The 23,642-nt window shown below is 40.7% G+C and overlaps 1 protein-coding gene across 1 annotated transcript; it reads right to left on the reverse strand.

The window, feature by feature from the left end:
• Window positions 1-6,339: 6,339 nt before the first annotated feature.
• On the reverse strand, window positions 6,340-10,049 carry LOC147883939 (uncharacterized). The gene is made up of 3 exons (XM_087398775.1): window positions 8,582-10,049; window positions 7,342-8,487; window positions 6,340-6,752 (listed from the first exon to the last, which is right to left on the reverse strand). Exons 1-3 carry the CDS (start codon window positions 10,041-10,043, stop codon window positions 6,340-6,342), a joined length of 3,021 nt encoding a protein of 1,006 aa, XP_087254901.1. The 5' UTR covers window positions 10,044-10,049.
• Between the last annotated feature and the right edge of the window lie 13,593 nt (window positions 10,050-23,642).

Here is a 23,642-nt window from a genome sequence, read left to right on the forward strand (position 1 = left end):
CAGCATCATTGAAGTGCTGGACATTAGAAGCCCTCCAAAATCAGCTCGTTCTATCTCGACAATATTTAAGGACACACCTCTAGGAGCACTTCTTTCTTCTTCAGTTCCTATACTACATCTCCTCTAAATGCTCAAATTATGGTTGGTCAGGAACCTATTGACGATTATGCTAAATAGGAGACAAGGAATGAGGATTTAGTGGGGCTTGAGGAAGAGGACAGAAGACATGAAGAGGACGAGAGGAGGAGAGACAAGGATAGGAGAGAGGCTATCACAGAGATGAGTTTTGCAAACATGGTTGCATTGGCAAAAAAGGGGGAGCTCACTCAATGTGATGTTTGTCATTGGACAAAACCCTCAGTATTTTCCATTTGTGATTCTAATCCTCTCTAATCCTAGTTAAGAGCTCAATGAAAAAGTGGTGATGGCCATTCTAAGGTTTGATACAAACCCTCTCATGTCTTGATACTTCAATTAACATCTTGAATCTAACAAGCTAATGTTCATTTGTTTTCTGGTGCAGTGTGATCATACCACAGTTACTTACATCAGTACAACAAAGCCCAGTATGTATGCTTAATTCTCTCCTTTTGGCAATACCTATCAATAAAGCCCAGTATGTATGCTTAGTTCTCTCCTTTTGGCAATACCTATCAATAATGAAAAGACCATAAAAGATGTTTATATGTGGTTGCCACCTACAAATTTTAATGACGTGCGACTTATCTTTATGGCATATTGCTAGAAGTAACATCACATACTCATTTTTTATGATGTGTGGACAACCATGCCAAATAATAATTGTTCTTCATTGATGGTGTAGAGTCACATTGGAGTTTGATAGGCATAGATGTTATGAAAATTAAAATTCAAACATGCTCACAAATTCAAGATTTACCAAAATCATAGAAACCAAGCACAAGGAAAAAAGTTGGGGAGAGAAGAGGAAGAAAGAGCGACATTGCATGGGGTCCAATCCACCCCCCCTAGATGGTGGCTCTCGCTTCCCATCTAGAGTATTTATAATTGTAATTCCAAAAGGCAAAGAGTCAATAATAGTACATCCAAAAGCATCCCCCTGTCCATAATTAGAGGGATTGCTCAACATATAGCTCCACGAGCCTAAAATATCACAAGGCCTCATCCAAAATTTATAAAATAAATTAGCCCATGGCTTAAAGTTCATAACTTTATAATATGGCCCATGGCCTTTGATAGCCATTAGATACTTTGATCAATCCAAATCACCTTCACCATCTTCATTCCTCATTATCCAACTCATCATCTATACTCAAGTAGCCAATTGTGTTAGTTGTTACAATCAATTGATGAATCATCACACCAACTAATCTCAACACAATTGTACGCTCTATGTACATACATCAAAATACACACCTTGCGACCAATTGCAATAACGTCAGTAACACTAGCTACATTAGTATAAACATGAAATCACCCACAATACTAACCACCTAGCCTAGCAAAACACAAGTAGTTAGGCGTTCTCAAATAAATCCCACAAAGCATCCACTAGGACCCCTGCCACATCGAGTGCACTCCTATGGAATACTTTGCCATAGTTGCACTTGACTAAAATAAAATAATTTCCATAGCAAGAATATTAGAAATACAATTCTGTAACATCCCTCTTGCTTGGAGTGCCAACTGACCTCAGTTTTGTTTTTGACTTTCCGAGTCAACGAGTAGAAATGTGGAGTAATCTCTTGGATATTCATCAAGTATCATCATGGTTTAAAAAAATCTTCAAGAGATCTTAAGCTCTCATTAACCAAGAGATAATGAATTTAGCCAATTCAAAACTTGTGAAAGATTATTTTTATTCTTACCCTATACCAAGAGAGAGTACTATACCACATTCATTCATTACTTATGGTATTTTGGTATAGGTTCCAGCATTATATTTGTCATATTCCTCAATATCTATACCATCCCATACCAGTATGATATCAAGAAATAATAACAAATACAAAGCATAATTCTTCTTTCTCTTGATGTGAGTAGTAATAAGTGACATATACTATTCTATGATCAGTAGAAGGGTATATATATGTCATTGTTTAATCACACATCAAAGTTTCTGATTTAGGTTGGTAGCTAATAATGATCTAATATGTATTTTCTTAGCTGCTAGAAAATATATAAAAGATTTCATCTGATATACCAAATGTTTTTCATTATCTATGAAAGCAATTCCATAAAGAAACTACTAGAGCCAAAAGCTACCACTGAACAATCATGCCTTCCCTTTTGCTTAGTGAAAATATCATATGCTTTTTCTTCTCTTTAATTTTCATCAATTCAATTCACATTAGCAGAACACTTTATCGAAGCATACCATATGTATCACACAATAATAGTTTTGTTATCTACATTTAAGCTAGGATTGGCATCTACTCAAGCAAGCTATGAGGATACAAGACCTCTAAGTAATTGTATTTCTTATTTCATACATACCATAGGATATACGTCTTCTTATCCTTATCAATGCACATAATCATGCTTATTTAATCATAACAAACTCTTAGCTCACATAATCATGCTTATTTATTCATAACAAAACTCTTAGCTCACCTAGATTATCTTAGATCCCATATAGGCTATCATATTTTATTCTCTTTTTCATGGTATTTTAATTTGATGTATCACTCTTCTTCAAATTGAATTGTTCCCTCCCATCGCCATACCGTTCTTTCTTGTCTCTATATGAGTATTTCAATAAGACTGAGAAAAATGAAATTTAAAAAAAATAAAAATATGGAAATAGATACCTATCTCCGTTGTCCTTCCAAATCTTTGCTTACTTGGTTCAGCCCTAATCAACTTTCTTTTGCTTCCCATTCAATCATCAGTCTAATAACTTTGTGGTTCAAAAAGAGTTTCCTTGCAGAGCCTCTCTTTCATAGTGACCTCATCATATGCACCTTAAAAAAAACAATCAAGTAAAGCAAAGAAGAATGATAAAAGATGTATCCAGAGATGCGTTGAAGCAATAACATGCTTATCATGCATCTATTTGTCCTTGTTTCATCTGCAACTCTTGATTATGACTTTCATTCTTGAAATCACATGATGCTAGTATTACTTTAAATATCATTAATTATATAAGAATATGAACCTTCACTATCCTCATGCCTTAAGGTTAAGTCATCTCTAGTCATGGTTGTTCATCTTTCTATCCAAAGACTACTAATATCAATTCATTGACAGTAGGCAGTGAAAAGAAATAACCATAAATTTATTACCTAAAGTTTGAACATATTGATCCAACCACTCAAAAGAACTGACACATACCCTTTGAACAAGCCACCATGGGCCATTTTCATCAATCGCAACTGCAGCATTGATTTTAGAAGCATCTTTGATAACTTTTGCATACAAACTCAAAACCTAGCGATCAAATAGTACAAACAATCAGAAAGAACATTTTGAGAATGCCTATGTCATCAGATTGCAGAAACTCATGTGTCTTGCCTCCCGCAGTTAGACTAGAGCATAGCCAGGCTCCAATATCACTATTACAAAAATTCAAATTCAAACATTATCACAAATTCAAGATTTACCAAAACCATAGAAACCAAGAACAAGGAAACAAGTAGGGAAGAGAAGAGAAAGAGAGAGTGACACTGCATGGGGTCCATTGGCCCCCCTAGATGGTGGCTCTTGCTTCCTATCTAGAGTATTTATAATTATAATTCCAAAAAAGCAAAGAGCTAATAATAGTACATCCAAAAGCATCCCTTATCCATAATTAGAGGGATTGCTCAACATAGCTCCATGAGCTTAAAATATCACAAGGCTTAATATGCCCTCATCCAAAATTTATAAAATAAATTAGCCCAGGCTTAAAATTCATAACTTTATAATATGACCCATAGCATTTGATAGTCATTAGATACTTCGATCAATCCAAATCACCTTCACCATCTTCATTCCTCGTTATCCAACTCATCATCTATACTCAAGCAGCCAATTGCATTAGTTGTTACAATCAATTTATGAATCATCACATCAACTAATCCCAACACAATTGTATGCTTGATGTACAGACATCAAAATACACACCTTGCGACCAATTGCAATAACGTCAGTAACACTAGCGACATTAGTATTAACATGGAATCACCCACAATACTGACCATCTAGCTTGGCAAAATGCAGGTAGTTAGGCGTCCCCAACTAAACCACCTCAGAAAGCATCCACTAGGACCCCCACCGCGTCCGATGCGCTCCTATGGAATACTTTTCCATAGTCACACTTGAGTAAAATAAAATAATTTTCATAGCAAGAAATATTAGAAATACAATTCCGTAATAATAGACTTGGAAGCCATTGAATGTTCCTTTCTCAATTCAATGGTAGGATATCATGGCACAGTGATATAGTAAGTATACACTTAATACATTTTTAAATCCATGTTAGGTATCCTATGCAATGCCCATGCAACATGCTAAGCATACTATACAATATCCACACTAAGTTGTATTAGATATTATCATGGGTAGGTCTACAAAAAAGTTGATATATGCCATCAAGGTAGTCACCACAGGCAAAGAGGTGACTCCGGGTTGACATAATGGATTATATACAATGCCAAGTAGTAAAGCAGAAAGATGGCCACATGTGTGAGTGGAGAGTGTGCTACAATTGGATGTTGCTCCTCAACCACCTTTTTTGTCTTCACTCATATCCATCACTGTCAGCATATAGAGATAGATCTACATGCATTTATGACAATGATATTCAAGATCTAATTTCTATCATTAGGTAGCATCCTGCAAATCAAGAGGAGGATATTCTAACTATACCTATAATTCAAGCAAAGGATATTGAGTCTATACCTACTATTGAAGCAAAGGAGATTCAATAAGTACTTGCGCTTTTCAAGAAGAAGAGATCCATTCAACACCAATAGAATCACAACCTCCATCTGAAGCACCAATAGAATCACAGTCTCTACACAAAGCACCAATAGAATCATAGCCTCCATGTGATGCACCACAGCCTCCACATAAAGCATTACAGTCTCCACATGAAGCATCGTAGGACTCCACTCCATTGTCAAGCATCTAGATGGTTGTATTCTCAAGTAACTGTGTATGGCCATATTCTTGTAAGATAAAGAGAATGTGTATACTTGAGGATCATTTGCTCATAATATTAAGGAGTATTAAAGGTGTTTGTTAGTACCATTACAAAATAATGTGAGAAATTAGCAGTGCTTACTCTCAATGTCCATTTTTGCACTTTCAAAAACTTCTAAAATTATCTTTAATTCCGAAGTACTCCAAAAGTATGTATAAAAATGAATTTGGAGAGTGTACTTTCCAAAAGTGCTTATGAAAATGATTTTGGAGAGTGCAACAGTCCAAAATTAATGAAATACACATTTGTTATGGATCAAAAATGTAGCCTCCTTTAAATGCTTATGGTCATCATTGTTTCAAAGAAATGCATAGAAAACCAAGCAATGAAAATCAATAAAGAAGGTTAAAATTTTTCAAAGAGCATTGAATATGTATAAATTGAATGTTTTCTAATACATCATATTTTAGAGTGAATCAAGCTATGAGTATCACTAAAGATCAATGTTTTAACACCATTGTGCAAAAGCTCCATAAGTGTAAGTGCATTTTTTAATAAAATTGAACAAAGGGAGGCATTAATGTGTGTGTACAATTGCAATACAACATTGCACAATATAAACCATAGCAAAGGCTATAAATTTATTATCTCCTTTGGTTTGTGAGAAGCTTAAGTATTACACATTTTAGTGAACATTTGCTTGCATAAGTTTTTGTGTAAATTTTTTAATATCTCATATAGTCTATGAGTTTATGCTGACAAACTTTTTCTCTAATGGTATATGAGAAGAAAATATATATTCTTCTCCTTTGATGACTTTCAAACCTCCTAGCCATAAATTAGTAAATTATCTGATTCAGGAAAAAGTCAAGACGATAATTGATTAAATCCCAATTATTCATTTTGTCTATAGGGCATCTACAATCATTGTGCAAAGATGTTATATGAAGCCATATTAAAAGCTGCTTATGGTATCTTTGTAGAGCATGAAAATGCTATTTTAGTGTAGCAAACTCTTTCACAATGCAGCTATGTAATGTAATCATATTTATCACTCAACCATTTATTGTCTACTATAGAAATTATATGTGCTGCATTTAATTCAAAATGAGAAGGCAAGACTAGTTACTACTCCCTTTTCATGTCACCATGGCCAACATTATTGCAAGATAGTAGAATATATCAAGAAATATAATATATTAAAACCTATGAAATTACTTATCTCATGGATGGAATTACATTTGAGATACAAAATGTATAGGCATACATGGAAGCACATTTGTGAGGAGGAGGGGGCTCTCATCATTCAATAGGTCGGCTTCTCTTGGAAGAGGCTCTTGATTGTGAAGGTGGTGCATCAAGATGCCTATGATGTCAAGCATGCTTGGGCGATTACTAGGTATATCTTGAGTGCATAAGAGTGCCAGATGTGTTAATTGCAATGCAAGTTCTGGTGGGAGCCCAAGATTGTTGAAAATATCGAGCATCTTGTTTGGATAGGAAGATTGCACCCAAGACACGAGGTTTTGATGTTCCGCTAATATCTCATTGTCTGTTGGTCTCTTTCCAGTTAGAACCTCTAGCATCACCACTCCAAAGCTATAAATATCCCCTTGGATAGTAGGATTTGGATTTTGTCCATATTCTGCTGCACGAGAAAGATGGAAGGATATCAACCCAATATTAAGAAAAGATAGTGTAATAATTAAAATACTCAAAACTAACTAAAACTAGTAAGAAAATACGAGAGTATAAAAATGCTAGTGGGTAGGAGCTCATGTTTCAAAAACCATTCCAAAAGTTCAAACTAAGAGAAAAAGAAGCAACCAACTGGCACAAATTTTTGGCCTGCCCTTTGGGTAAGTCTAAGTGAAGGTTCTTCTCTAAGAAACTAAAATTCAGAATTTTCTTTTTGTGAAAGTCCTAAATTTTATGATTGGTCCAACTTTCCACTTTCTATTTCTTTCCCTTGAAATCTTCCACTTTTCCTCTACTCTCTCTCCCCTCCCTCTCTCCCCCTCCTCTCTCTTTCTCCCTCTCCTTCCTTTATCTCCTTGTAGTCTTCCTACACATCATCTCCCCTGTATTCATTTTCGCTTTTTAAATCTTGGGCAAGCCTTAAATATCATTCGCCTTGTTTTAAAAAAGCAAAAGGCACATGGAAAGTCACACTAGATGGCTTCTAATAAAGTCTCGTCCCAAAAATGGAGTGTAGAAAGGAAGAACAGATAACTGACCTGGAGCGATATAGCCGACGGACCCCCTGAGCAAAATGGATACAGACTCTTGGAAAGTGGTGCCATTGAGAAGCTTTGCGATGCCGAAGTCTGAAATGTGTGGATGGAGATCTGCATCGAGGAGGATATTCTCAGGCTTGATGTCACAGTGAACAATGGAACCTTGAGGATGGTGGTGGTGGAGGTATTCGAGACCGGCGGCCACTCCACGAAGTATTTTGAGTTTATGCTCTGCAGTAAGATGAGGCTCAAGGTTGCCATAGAGATGCTTATCAAGACTGCCGTTTGGCATAAGCTCTAAGATGATGGCCTTCACGTCCGAACTGAAGACACACCCCAATACTCTCACAACGTTCCTGTGTCTCACCATAGCCAACACTTCCACCTCTCTTGTAAAACTAGCTTCTGCTTCCGCCACCAAATCACTCTTGAGCAGTTTCACTGCCACAACTTTTGATGATAGACTTGCTCTGTACACTGTGCCCACGCTGCCTTTGCCCACCACATTGTCTTCACTAAAACATCCCGTTGCCTTTCTTAGCTCATCCGCCGTTACACTCAGCTCCGCCCCTGCTAGCACCACTTTTCTCGACCATTCCACTTGCCTGTCGTCCAGCCTCCGCTTGTAGTTGTGCCTGCCGCCTAGCCACACCATGCCCAGCACCAGCATCGCTGCAGCCAACACCGCCACCGCAATGATTCCCATCATTATGTTTCGCTTGAAATGTTTCTTACCTGACTGATTCGGTGGACTACTGTCGCAGTCTCGGTGCACAACAACTCCACAGAGCCCAGGGTTTCCTGCTAAATTTGCGACGGATGTAATATTGTAGGGTGCTAGATTGGGAACGAGCCCTGTCAAGTGATTGTCCGAGACATCGAGCACAGTTAACATCCGAAGCTGCTCCAAACTAGATGGCAAGTTGCCACTGAGCTGGTTTGTTGATAGATTCAAATTGATCAATTCAACACAGCCAATCAGGCTTGGGGGAATGTTTCCCGACAGCTTATTGTTCGAGAGATTTAAATACTGTAGTTGTAGGAGATTCTGTCCAAGCTCAAATGGTATAGACCCGCTTATAGAGTTGTGGGATAGATCCACGGCGAGAAGACCAGAAAGGTCACCCAAACTGTGGGGAATTGCACCTGATCAGAAAATCGGGACATGAAGGGATGTGAAAATTTGCCGGAGTAAACTTACGGAAAACCAAAACCTGATGATTTTATAGAGACACTCCACCTGAAAGATTGTTGCAGGAGAGGTCAAGCTGCTCTAACTGGAGGGAGGTCACGAAGTCGCTAGGAATGCTCCCTTGGAACATATTTCCTTGGAGCCGAATCCGTATGAGATTCTTGAGTTGTTCCAGTGAACGAGGGAGGGGACCAGTTAAATAATTCTGCCCGACCAACAGCTCGACGAGACTGGTGTAGCGGTCGAAGACATCAGGAAGTTCCCCGTGGAACCGATTTGCAGTTAGACGCAGATATTGCAATGCTGTAAGGTTGGATATAACCTTGAGAACACTGTCAAGCGTGCCGGCGAGTTCGTTGACACCGAGATCGAGCGTTTGCAAAGACGTGCAGTTTGCCAGAGTCGTCGGTACACCACCCGTCAATATATTTCTCGCAACAGAAAGCTTTTCCAACCCGTTGGGCTTGGCGAGCTCAGCCGGGATATCTCCCACGAGCTTATTTCTGTCGAGCTCAAGCTCTCTTAAAGCGGACCAGTTTCCCAAGGTCGCGGGGATGTTGCCTGTCAAGCTATTTCCCCAGAGGAATACTTCCTCCACTCTACTAAGCATGCCCAGCTCAGGTGGGATGCCTCCTATGAGCTGATTCGAGTCTAAAGCGAGAAACTTCAGAGCGGAGCAGTTTCTCAAGCTCACTGGGATATTGCCTGTCAAGGTATTTCTCGAGAAGGAAACATCCTTCACTCTACTGAGCATGCTGAGCTCAGGTGGGATGCCTCCTGAGAGCTGATTCCATTCTAGATGGAGAGTTTGCAAAGCCGAACAGTTTGCCAGGGAGGATGGGATGGCGCCTGCCAATCTATTCTCCGAGAAATCAAGCACCTCCGCTCTACTGAGCATGCCGAGCTCGCCTGGAATACTTCCGGTCAAGCTATTTTCCCGGAGCTTAACTATCTGCAAAGCCGAGCAGTTTGCCAGGGAAGCTGGGATGGCGCCTGTCAATCTATTCTGTGAAAAATCAAGCAACTCCACTCCATTGAGCACGCCGAGCTCGCCAGGAATACTTCCTGTGAGATTGTTATCTGAGAGATCGAGTGCTCGTAAAGCCTTGCAGGTCTGGAGTTGAGGCGGAATGCTACCGGAGAAAGCATTGGAGGAGAGGTTGAGGGTCTGGAGGAAGGGAAGGCGACAGAGAGAGGGAGGGATGGGACCTTCGAGGGTCATGTTGGGCAAGAGAATAGCGATGATACGGTGGTGTAGAGGGCTGCAAAGGACGCCATTCCATTGTGAGCAAGAAGAAGAAGAAGAAGGCGACGGAGGAGAAGTGGAGCAGGTGAGGTTTTGCCAACTTTCGAGAGTTTGCATGGGATCATGGACGGCGTTCTTGAATTCTATGAGAATACGAGCTTCCTCAGACGTTGGCACGCAGCCTCTCGCCGTGTTGTTGTAATTCAAGGGCGCTAGAAGCAAAGACAGCAACAACACCATGCATATCCCAATCATCCTGCTCATAAAACAGATTTGGAACCTCTAGCTAGCAATGAGCACACTACACAACTAGCTAGCAATGAGCACACTACACAACCTTGGGAGCTCCAAAGTGGCAAGCCTAGCCCAGAGAAGAAGAAGAAGAAGAAAAGGAAGGAGAGAGAGAGCGCGAGGGGAGGGCGAAGAAGACCGAGTCACTTAGAGCATGCATTGAAAGCCCCTTACAACACCTTAAGATAAAAGGAAATGTCTGAAAAAATACCTATTTTTCCTTTCTTATCACATATTGAAAGCCCCTTACAACACCTTAAGATAAAAGGAAATGTCTGAAAAAATACCTATTTTTCCTTTCTTATCACATATTGTCAAAAAGAGAGCTTGCACGCCGTAGACTATGAGTGAGCACATAAGTCTACTATTCGTGCTCGCTAATATTGTGTATACGCTTTCACCTTGAACTAATAAAGAGAGCTCAATGGCCCATACTTTTGACTAATAAAGAGAGCTTGGCCTTCATCCAAGGCTTTGGCCTAGTGGTTTGGGCATTGGGCTTCCAATCCTCATTTCATGAGTCTAAATCTTGGAGGTTAAGGCTTGGTGTCCTAGCATGTGGTTGCGTGTAAGTGTGGTGTGTATGAGTTGACCACAGCTGTGGATCTTGTGTTGATCCATGAGGATTTACTGGAGGAAGTGATGGTGGGTTTTGATGTGGTGCTACTACCATCCTTAGATTTATTGGATTAACTCCTTGTGGGTTTCTCTACTACTATTGTTGTTGTTGTTATTGTTGAACATGCATCAGGAATAAATCTACCAAACCCTTTTGTTGGAATGGGCTTTCCAGTGGGGGAGTACCTTTGGGAAGATGTCCCTCATATTAACGACTTCCACCTTTGTTGGAATGGGCTTTTCTCTCCCTTTAAATTGATATTTTCTTGCAACGCGTTGTCATGTGACATTGTCAATTTCATGGCACATCACGTTACGACATCCTGCTTGAATTTGACTTTCTTCTCCCTTGAAATTGATATTACATTGCCATGAAATTGACAATGTCACAAGACAACGCGTTGCAGGAAAATATCAATTTCAAGGGAGAGGAAAGCCAAATTCAAGCAGGATATCATAACGTGATGTGCCATGAAATTGACAATGTCACAAGACAACGCGTTGCAGGAAAATATCAATTTCAAGGGAGAAGAAATCCCATTCCACCAAAGGTGGAAGTCCTTCATATTAGGCACATCTTCCCAAAGGTACTCCTCATTAAGTGATGAGATCACTAGTTATGAGACCCTGGGGCCCCTTTCACATCACCAAGGCCATCTCTCATTAAAGAGTATGGCTTTATGCACTTGCAACTCTAGAATTGACCTCATTGACTTCTCAATTGGAGGGTCAAGAGTTTGATGACATGAGCCTGGAAGTCCCTCAATCAACATGTTGCTACTACCTATAATATTACCACTACTTATGAGACCATAGCTCATGTGATGGCACCCCTCGAATGGGTGAATCTATTGCCTCCAAGAGTTGCTACCCTACAAGGAGGCATTTTTCTTAGAGTATTATCTCCCTCTACATAGGTTGCAAAAGTGTCTTTCACTTGTTGTTTGGTTATCACTCGGTTATCATATCATCGACTTCAATGGTATTCAAGCTCATCCTCACACCTTCATTGGGTTATCAAGTTCATTAGGGGAATTTTGGACTCAAAAAGGGCCTCATAAGGAGTGGATTAGCAAAATGGATTAAGAACTAATAAGGCCTACAAAGGGTCCCATCCCATCACCCCATATGGGGACAAAAAGGTACATCTCCCTAGGTCCTTGGTGGTCCCCGAAAGTGCACCTCTCTCTTTGACTTGGAGGGCCCCCCCACACTCAAAAAGGTAACTCTCTTAACAACCTTTAGGTGGTCCACATTCCCAAAAAGTATCTCGAAGGTCCACCCTCGCCCAAAATTTTAAAAATTTTCAAAAGTGCCCAAAATGGCCCAAAACTCTTCAAAAATTTCCCCCAAACAATGCCTATGCACCCAAATCACTTTTCAACATCTAAATCCTACTCTTTCTCAGCGGATTCATCTTCCAATCCCACATTCATACTCCTTCTATCGTAGGCACTTTACAACACTCAAATCCAATTTCTTCTCATCATTTTGTCCCAAACTTGCTTCCATTGATCCTATTATATCTTTCCATTGTCCCAAACTTATTTCCATTGATGCTATTCTATTCTTTGAACTGATCCAAGGCCTTATTTCTAAATCCCTCTCCCATGGCTCCATTGTAAGATCGCACCAACAAGCCACGAAAAGGCACCTTGCACATCGAAGTTGCACTAGAGTATGCCACAACTCATCAATGTTATGGCCACAAGGTTGCCGGCAAAGATACACTATATTAATTATAACAACAAGGAACAAAGCATGTCGACTTATGGAGTGTTGGTTGACTCTATCCAGTGGATCCTTTGACAAGTGCTCCACCTTTGTTTGAAAATGTGACGAGTTTGATTCAATACATAGGCGATGGTCTTCAAGGCTTACTAGGATATTGTAAATGCATCGGCCATTCCAATGTTGAAGCACACTTTGCGAAGGTCCACTTGTTAAGAATGGAAGGAGAGACAAAGATACTTAGAGATATCGTGCATAACCTCCAAGAACAACTAACCCAAGAATTTAAAAAACTTGCTGACTTAGAAATTGCAAAAGAGAGGTCACAAGAGACAATCACAAGATTAATAGATGAGAAGAACAAACTGTTGAAAAAGGCTTGGTGTGTCCAACAAGAGCTTGCTACTTTGACTAGGAGATTAAAAAAGTTTTAAAAACCCCTCTAGGTTACAAGCATAGCATCAAGCCCATGCAACCAATGGAGAGCTTGGCATATGGTGGTGGAGCAAGGAAAGGCAGGGTGAAAGCTACAAGGTATGTACATATATTTGGACTATTTTGTAATTATGAAGCATTACTTATAAATGAGTCATTTATTTTTCTAATGTTATCATTATTTCTACAGAAATTTTATGGAGGAGGTTATTGGAAGAAATTCCTTTGACAAAACTTTGTGCCGTAAAGAGTGTAAATAAGAAGAAAGAATTCATTTCTATTCTTAGGGACCCTTTTTGATGTGCATTGCGTCATGCAATATTACAAGAGGTTGCAACTCATTTAGAGAATCTTGTAGATCCATCGGAAGTTGTCCATGCATGTGATGCTACTGGCATTAGTCGGCAAGGGCACTTAGCTGTGTATAATGTCTTTCTAAATGCACTTCGAGGCCAAGGAATTAAGAACCCTCTATTGCCGAGACCAATATACGTTAGAAATACAAGGAAAGAAACAAATTCTACTGTTCAAGATTTTTTGGGTGGATTTATACACATCTCAGAAAGCATGATGTTGAAAGGCACAAACAAGACAAATGTGAGAGTGCTCTCAACGGAAGCAAGAACGGAAGAAGGAGAGAGAGAGACAGAGAGCCACACAAGTTTGGTGGATGCAGAACCACCCTAATCTTCTTTTTCATTCATTTATATATGTGTTTGAGTATTGTACATAACTGGGATTAAGGCACAGTGACCTTTAACCCCCACAACCTCCCACTTAAAGGACAATGTGCCTTTAAGGGAGAACAACCAGTGAGCATACTATCCAATGCCCATCAATACACGACAATACTCAAACCGCTGACTAGGTAGACTCTTCGTCAGCATATCTGCAGGGTTATCATCTGTATGAACCTTGACAAGCTCTATGCGCTTGTCCTCAAGTACCTCCCTGATGAAATGGTACCTGACCTCAATGTGTTTGGTCTTTGCATGAAAGACCGGATTCCGTGCTAGCTGAATAGCACTCATGGAATCACTATGCAATGTCGGTACACCTGTATGAGTCCCCAAATCTCCCACTAGCCGATCAAGCCATATAGCCTCCTTGCAACCCTCTGTGGCTGCAACATACTCAGCCTCTGTGGTAGACAAAGCAATGCACTTCTGTGCGCGAGACATCCACGACACTGCACCACCTGCAAAGGTGAACACATAACCAGAAGTGGATCTCCTACTATCCACATGCCCTGCATAGTCTGAATCTGTGTACCCAAGTACACGCATGTCTCCTTTACCAAAGCAAATGCACATCTCCTTGGTACCCTTCATGTACCTCATGATGCACTTAACTGCCTCCCAATGCCTCTTTCCTGGATTAGCCATATACCGGCTAACAACTCCCACTGCAAATGCAATGTCTGGTCTAGTAGCTATCATAGCATACATAAGACTCCCAATTGCTGATGCATAAGGAACCTTGGCCATCATGGCCCTCTCCTCATCTGATTTGGGACTATCTGTATGACTCAGTTTCACATATGGAGGCAATGGAGTACTCACTGCCTTCCCCCCCTCCATATTGAAACGCTGTAATACTTTTGTAACATACTCTTTTTGTGAAAGCCAAAGGAGTTTCCTACTCCGATCACGCGTGATGCGCATACCAAGAATATGACCTGCAAGTCCCAAATCCTTCATATCAAAGGCCTCATGCAACTTGGCCTTTAATGCATCTAGCTCATAAGTATTCTTGCTAGCCAATAGCATATCATCCACATATAGTGCCAAGATTATCAGGCTATTATCCTTAGCCCTTTTAGTGTAGAGGCAGTGATCAATTTCACTCCTTCTAAAACCCTGGGACCGAATGAAAGCATCAAACTTCTGATACCATTCTCTAGGTGCTTGCTTAAGACCATAGAGACTCTTTTTCAGCTTGCAAACTAAATGCTCTTTGCCCTTTTCTTCAAAGCCTTCCGGCTGCACCATGTAAATGTCCTCATGCAAATCCCCATGCAAGAAAGCTGTCTTGACATCCATTTGCATAAGCTCCATATCCTCTACTGCCACTAGTCCAAGCATGCATCTAAGTGTGGTCATCTTCACAACCGGAGAGAATATCTCATCAAAGTCCACACCCTTCTCTTGCTTGAACCCTTTAGCAACCAAACGGGCCTTGTACTTAGGCACATCATCACCTGTGACCTTCATTTTGTAGACCCATTTACATGGCAATGCTTTCTTTCCATGTGGCAAAGAAACCAAGTCCCAAGTCTTATTCTTCATAAGTGAACTCATCTCTGATTGCATAGCATACTCCCACTTGCGTTGATCCTCACGCATCATAGCCTCTTTGTAGCAAGAAGGCTCCCCGCAATCAGTAAGCATCACATAGTCTACCCCTGGAACAAACCTATCAAGCGGTCTAGACACTCTAGATGATCTTCTCAATGGCATTTCAGCTTGCTATCCCACTTGCATATCAGCCACATTTGGCTCATCATTTCCACCAATAGATGATCCATCATCTACCCTTGATTGTATACCTGTGGGAGTACTTGGTTGTACCATTTCTTGCACATTTGGTGCATGGACAGCTTGCTGTCTATCAACATATGCAGGTGGATTCACATCCTGGAAAGTGATTCTCCTCATTTCCACATCCCTCATGGGTGCCTTATGCATCTTCTTCTCATTGAAGACCACATCATGGCTGCGTATGATCTTCTTTGCTTTTGGATCCCAGAGATGATAGCCCATCTCTCCACTTTCACCATAACCCAAAAAGATGCATTTCCTAGACTTAGGATCTAGCTTCTTTCGAAGCTCTTTTGGCACATGTGCATATGCCTCACACCCAAATATACGCAAATGAGAGTAAGAGGGCTTCTTGCCACTCCATGCCTCTTCAGGAATACCACCATCCAAACTCTTACTAGGTGATCTATTGATCACATGCACTGCAGTCTTCATTGCCTCAGCCCAAAAACCACCAGAAAGACTTGCATTGGAAAGCATGCATTGCAACCTTTCTTGAATGGTACGATTCATCTTTTCTGCAACTGGATTTTGCTCTGGAGTACGAGGGGATGTGAGCTCCCTCTTAATCCCACGTGTATCACAGAAATGCTGAAAGTCATGAGAGAGATACTCTCCACCATTGTCAGTCCGTAGGCATTTAAGCATTCTACCTGACTGATTCTCAACCAAGGCCAGCCATTTCTGAAATACCTGGAACACATCACTCTTCCGAGCTATAGCATAAGCCCACACTTTCCTAGTTGCATCATCAATGAATGTCACATAGTATTCAACCCCGCCTAATGACCGTGTAGGCATGGGACCACATACGTCTGAATGCACCAAATCAAGCTTTTCAAACTCTTTCTTTCCCCTTCTTTTATGGGCTGATTTAGTCTGCTTCCCATAGAGACAATGCTCACAAAATTCAAAATCAGAGAAACTCAAATGCGGTACATAACCCAAACGGCATAAGAGTTTCATTCCATTCTGGCTCATGTGCCCCAACCTGCAATGCCACAAAGAAGTGCTTGGCTGCTCGGTTATTGCAACAACATGATCAAATACCCCTGATACATGTAAGGGATACAAAGTCCCACACTTGGCACCCCTGGCCAAAAGCATAGAGCCCTTCTGAATTTTCCAACTCTGAAAGCCAAAAGTGGTGTGAAAACCAGCATCATCTAGCTGACCCACTGAAATAAGACTCTTGGTCAGCTTAGGCACATGTCTCACATGTTTCAAAACAAATGTAGACCCATTTGCAAAAGAAAACTTTATGTGACCTGCTCCCACTATGTCACATGCATAGTCATTTCCAAGATGCACACAACCTGTCTTTCCACTATCATAAGTGGAGAACCATTCCCTATGGGGAGTAACATGGAATGAAGCACCAGAATCCAAAATCCAATCCTGGGAATATGCATCATCGGAAGTGGTAAGCAACTCTGCAGATAAACTAGACATGAAGAGAACATCATTGTCACTATCACGTGTGACTGCATTGATCTCCTCGATCTTCACTTTTCCTTTGTCCTCCCTTGGACTCTCTTCCTTTTGATTTGCACCCCAATTTGCATTCTTTTTCTTATCCCTTTGCTCTCTTTTCAGCTTGTAGCAATCCTTTTTCATATGGCCCTTCTTGCCACAATGGTAACACTCAATGTTCTGTGCCCTGGATTTGCTACGAGACTTCCCTCTTTCTTGGGACTTCCCCCTGAACTGTGATCTGCCCCTTTGCACATTTAAGGCTGCATCCTGCTTGTTGCCATCCATAGACTTTCGTCTAATCTCCTCGGCCAACAAGCTACCAACAACATCATCAAATTTCAGTACTCCACCAGATGCAGAGTTACTGACAGCTGTACGGAAGGTATCCCATGAGGATGGCAATGAACATAAGAGAAATATTGCCTTAGTCTCCGCGTCAAAATTCATTTTCTGAGCCTGAAGCTGGCTGAAAATAATATTAAATTCATTCAAGTGAGAAGCAATGGAGACCCCTTCCTTCATCTGCAGCTCAAACAACCTCTTCATGAGGTAAACTTTATTAGAGGCAGTTTCCTTTTCATAAGTGGCACACAATTTCTTCCACAAATCTTCCGTAGTCTGCTCATTTACTACTGTGAAATAAACTGACTCTGCAAGATGAAGTCTAATAGTAGACTTTGCTAATGCATCCAACTCATTCCAATCATCCTCAGACATATTTGCAGGCTTAGCTTCAATCCCTGCCAAGGGTTTAATTTGCTTCTTTTGAATAAGCACATCCCTTATTTGTTCTTTCCACAAAGAAAAGTTTGTCCCATCAAACTTTTTAATAAACTTTTTAATGCTGAAAAACTCCTTTTCAGACATGGAAGAGGATGCCATGATGCAAATAAAGTAAAATCCCAAATGCTAGTGCCTCAAGAGAGAATCACACCAAATACTAGGTGCACCCAAATGTGTATGCCACAATAGAGTGAAATATCACCAAAATTCAAAGCTCAAAGCATCAAAAGATGCATCTGACTCATGTGCATATACTATGCATCCATATGAGCAAATCTGGCCCAAAAGAAAATGCCAATAAGTGCCAAATGACTCAATCATAAACACTGTCCACTGGCATATGCATCAATAATGTCTCATCCAAGAGAGCATAGCACTATCAGTGCATCACCTGCAATGTTTCAAAGCTGTCCCTCAGCTTAAAATAGCATCCATGTGCAAAGCGTCCATAAAAAATAGCATCCCACAAGGCAATTTGGGCCTATCAGCGCATCCAACAAAGACCGCAATGCATCCAAATGGCCTATAAATCATCCATTGCAACCCAATGCATACCATGAATGAGCGCACACTGCTCAAACTACTGCAACCAGAGTGATCTGCATAAGGTATGCTCAAGAAATCATAGTCCCACGGTAATGAGCGCTACTGAAAATAGAACCTGAGATGCTTCAAAACATGGGCGCCATTGCATAATCGGAATCAGCAAGAAAATCTGCAAATATCTCTCTTCTGCCAGAACTCCAAAATCCCAACCGATGAGTGAGAAATGGGAGTCAATACTTATCCACTACCATGTGGCATAAATCTAAGGTTTCAAAACCTTAGTATGAAAAATGCATAACTGAGAGACGAAATCGAATACACAGAGATCTATAACTCTGAAAATCCTCCACCGAATCACGCAAGAACTGATAGGTAGGGGTTTTTGGGCGTCCGGAACGCAATGGGACAGACGGTTTTGGAAACCGTGGCCTCAATCACTGGGTCCAACACACGGACTGAAAAACGTTTTTGGAAACAGAGCTATCTGTAAACTCCACCGGAGTGCGAATGATGAGCAACATAGAAGTTTTAGGACCTCCTGAGTCCACCGGAACTGACAGATCTGCCAATGGTTGCTCCAAACTTGAGTTCCAACACCTGGGCAAAAAACGCAGGAATTGACACAATGAGTCAGAAATCCACTGAAATGATCTCAAATTCAAGAATGAAGGTGTTTCCAAGCTCCTGAAGTAATGTGGACACCAAAAGCAAGCAATAGTTGCCTCCACAAGTCAATACGGAGTCTCTGTCATCGAACGGAACAGGAAAAAGCTCAAAAAACGACTTTTTCTTTGAAAGCTCTTAACAGGCTCTCAAAACCACTTAGTAAAGCCAAAGTGACTTTTCCAAAGGTTCCTCCAAGGTCTCTGCACACTCGGATGCAAGTAAAGTCACCCACAAAGCTTCCCACAGAGCTTCTCCTTCCTTCCACAGAGCTGCTGAGCTTCAAAGCATTCACGCACGCTCAGCTAGATCACCCGGGCTCTGATACCAGTTGAGAGTGCTCTCAACGGAAGCAAGAACGGAAGAAGGAGAGAGAGAGACAGAGAGCCACACAAGTTTGGTGGGTGCAGAACCACCCTAATCTTCTTTTTCATTCATTTATATATGTGTTCGAGTATTGTACATAACTGGGGTTAAGGCACAGTGACCTTTAACCCCCACAAAATGTCCAACATAGCAAAAAGAAAGGAGGACCAACTACCAAAAGGGCAAAGCAAGGACCAAGAAACTTTGAGTACACAGAGCATAATAATGTTTTTTTGGATGTACGTAGGGTCCAAGCTACAATGGTGGAGTTTTACAACATGAAAGCATGGGGTATGTTAAAATTATATTGCTTAGAGAGCTCGAATTTTTAATGAAATCTTTTCCAATCATGTAAATCTTTAATCTTTCAGATTGTGAAGGAAAGTTAGTATTCCTTATCAAATTGGATGAGTGTGAGGTTGTAAAAGGCCACAAGTTGGAGAGGGTTAGTATTACTTTGATGAATAAAGCCCTCGGACATGCCAAAGGTAAGGAAATTAGGGAAGACTTTAGTGTGCAATCGGAAAAGCACATTTGGTGGCTTGCCACATTTGAACTTCCTAAAGAGACACACTCATTCTTGAAATGGGTATTTGATAGATCTCCAATTCCAAGTGTCATAGATGCACAAACGAAAGGAGAGTTGCTTCAAGTTGAAGGGTTCATATCATTTAAAGTTGAATGGCACATGGCAGGAGATCTCAAGACATTGAAGTGTATGTTTAGAATGGAATTGAGTGCAAATGTGACATATCCATGTCTTTATTGTATGCACTCACACCAAACTCAAGGTAGTAACATAGGAATATATAGAGAGAAAGAGCAAGTAAAAAGAGGAAAAGACGTTGGGAATGCTAAAGATGTAATGAATGACATCACAGATAATGAGGCTAACAAACGGATGTATTGGAGCAATGGAATAATGAGCTGCAATCACGATGTTGTGCCCAACAGAGATCAGAACGATAAAAATTGGGATCCAATTTTAAACATTCCATTACAATGAGTGCATTTCTATGTGTTACATGCGGAGATGTGGCTCATTGATAAATTGCTTTACTTGCACATTGTATATGCATGGAACATGAAACCGGAGGAGAGAGCGGCATCATGTATAGCAAGGGTCGCATCTTTACTCTCGAGCATGGGTCTACATGGGGGGAATGTAAAGCTAATCAAAGACGCACAATTGTCAGAAAAATCAGGAAATCTTCCAAATAAAGTGTCCATGGGAGGCTCTAAGGCATGAAGTTTTTGTCCAATCATGGAAAACATCGATTAGATATGCATTCGAATCATTGGAAAAAGTTATATGATTGCACGACTAATTTGGAAGATGATCCTCATGTCAGAACCTTGAGAATATGTGTTTGGAAAGAATTGGATACACTGGTAAAGATCTTGAGGAAGTCTTCCATAGACAACAATGATGTGCAACTATATAAAGTCATCGTGAAAGAGTTCATTGATGGGGTGAATCACACATTACTCACTACATGGTGTGTTTAGTCTTTGCTATTTTCAAAATTTTAATTGCAACCAATTTATTCTTGTTTACCTCATGTGTTTTGTCTATGTATGCAGCACATTCTTTATGCTCATGGTCCATGGTTTCTTTGCCAATATAGTTTCTTGAATGCTTGGAGTGCCCAAGGGATGGAAAAGTCTCATTATAGAGCTCAAGGTGCTTATTTCAAGAGTACATGACATGGAGGGGGGATTAATGGAAGTAATGCTCTTCATGACATGTTCGAGTGGTTCTATCGTGGTATATTTGGGTCCTCCTATGCAAGGAATAAAGCTTTGCAAATGGAGTTAGCCCAAGTAGTTCGTCGAACTCAAACAAGTAAAAGAAGGATTTCATGGATATCTTCGCAAGCTTCCCAAAAACATAGAAGTTGGATAGCAACCAGAAGTCAAGTTGGAAAGCGTTGGATCGCTAAACCAAATGTACTTTGATGTAAATTAAAACTACACTTCAATATTTCTTGTGGACATTTGATTAATTGGCTCTCTTTTTTTTTAACAAGTGTTGAAATTTGTACTTGTGGACCCAACAAGGGTAGGCGATGAGAAAAGGTTGGGGGAGTGACCTCATGGGAGTTCAAGGGGAATTTCAAAAACCCCTTGAATAAGTTATTTTCCCCAAAACAAACACCCCTCCTCTTTACGTAATTTTTTCCTAAAGTTGAATGAAAAAACCCAATGTTTTGATGAACTAAGTAAATTTTTTGATAAATATCACTTCTTTACAATGCACTTGGTACACTAAAATTTTGTGAGGTTAACCCCCGAGGGGACGATGACAAATAGGGGGGGGGGGAGGAGGGGTTAAGGGGGAGTAAAGGCGGAAGAGGGGGGGGGGGAAGGGGGGGCTAACTAATAATGATGCACAAAATAAATATACCCCTATATATATGCAAATACCTTCATTTTCTTAGTACCACCAGTACTCTCTCATACTAGTACATTCCTTCCTACCGTCACATTTCCCATAGCCCCACCATCACCGACATGGCAAGAACAAAGCAAACTGGAAGACCAGTTGATTCCAGAACAAAGCTCCCAATCCCTCCCAATGTATACAATGCAATGATCGAAGAGAGAAGAAAGAGGAGGCGGGAGGAGGAGGAGGAGGAAAGGATAGAAACTAATGAGCAAACAGATGATGATGAAGAAGATCATGGGGAGCAATCCAATCCTGAGAGTCAACCCAGGCCACCTCAAGAGCCAAAAAGCATACCAGAAGAACAAGAGCGCAAAAGACGCAGATTGGAAGAATGGGCCAGAGGACAAGAAGATGCCAGGCAAATGTGAATTCAATTGGCTCAACAACAAAGGGCACAAATGGAGAGCTAACAATGACGACCCGCATGGCACAATGCTACTTAGGACTTTCCACGTTCTAGACAGGGTGGAAAATCTTTGCCAGAATTGCATCACATAGCAAAAGGAAAAGGCAAAGCTCGTAGTAGGCCAGATGGAGGCAGAGGTGGAGGTGGAGGTGGAGGTGGAGGTGGAGGTGGAGGTGGAGTCCCTAGAAGACACCGCAGAAAGCCTGGAAGGAAGGTGCTTCAAGAGATAAGAAAGTATCAAAGTAGTGTGAACCTTCTAATCCCAAGAGCTTTGTTCACTCAATTGGTGAAAGAGATTATGCAGTCCTACAGGGATGACTATCGTATTCAATCAATCACATTGGCCGCCATATAAGAAGCAGCAGAGGTGGCGATCATAACTAGTCTTCTTGAGGACACATACGTGTGTGCAATCCATGCCAAGAGGGTTACGATCATGGCAAAAGACATGCAACTGGTAAGGCAGATCAGAGAAGACCCACAAATTAGGCCATAGATCATATTTTCTATTGTATTCACTATGGACACCAATTTTGGTTATCAAAAGCAATTTTGTGCAAAGATGGTTGTAAATGTTTTTTGTAATAGAATCCTTTGGAAACTATTTTTCTTGTAGATTTTCAACTTTGAGCTTTCATTTTCAAGTGGAATCTTGCAATGTATTATTTACTTCCATATCTAATGTATGTACATAATGTAATTGATTGTTGATAACAAATAATCATGGTAGGATGTAATTAGTCACTAGTATGTAATTAATCAATAATCATGGTAGAATGTGATTAGACAATGTGATTAGACACTAGTATGTGATGGGGGATGCATCCCCCCAAAAAACAAAAACAAAAGAAAGCCCCCGAGGGTGTGATGGGTGTATTTGTTCCTTGTGTGTGTGATGGGTGTGTGTGTAAGTGATGGGGGATGCATCCGCAAAAAAGAAAAACAAAAAAAGCCCTTGAGAGGCCTCTCAGGGGATTTTTTTTGTGTTTTTCTTAGTATAAGCACTTTTTTTTTTTTAATGTATTTCTTGTGTGTGTGATGGGTGTGTGTGTAAGTGATGGGGGACACATCCCCCAATTTAAAAAAGCCCCTGAGAGGCCCAAGTGCATGCAGGCGCGACTTTGGGCAAGACGGAATCCCTGTCTGGCCCACAGTCGCGGCCTGTGCACACCTGGGCCTCTCAGGGGCTTTCTTGGTTTTTTTTTGTGTATTTCTTGGTATATGGACCTTTTTTTTTTAATGTATTTATTGTGTGTGTGATGGGTGTGTGTGTGTGTGTGTAAGTGATGGGAAATGCATCCCTCAATTAAAAAAAACAAAAAATAGCCCTTGAGAGGCCCAGGTGCACGCTTACGTGCGACTTTGGGCCAGACGGGGTCCCCGTCTGGGCCCAAAGTCGTGCCTGCATGCACCTGGGCCTCTTAGGGGCTTTTTTTTTTTTTTTTTTTAAAGCAAGCATAATATCGGTGGGCTCTTATAGTAATGGACATCTGATTGCATTTGAGACTTGGAAGCTTTAAGTCCATAGCTGTTTGTGACAAAGAGCGAACTTCTAACAT

Source organism: Dipteris shenzhenensis, chromosome 27 (assembly GCF_047967505.1).
Source record: "Dipteris shenzhenensis isolate YYH24624 ecotype China chromosome 27, Dip_SZ_1.0, whole genome shotgun sequence".
In the NCBI taxonomy this organism is placed as follows: Eukaryota; Viridiplantae; Streptophyta; class Polypodiopsida; order Gleicheniales; family Dipteridaceae; genus Dipteris; species Dipteris shenzhenensis.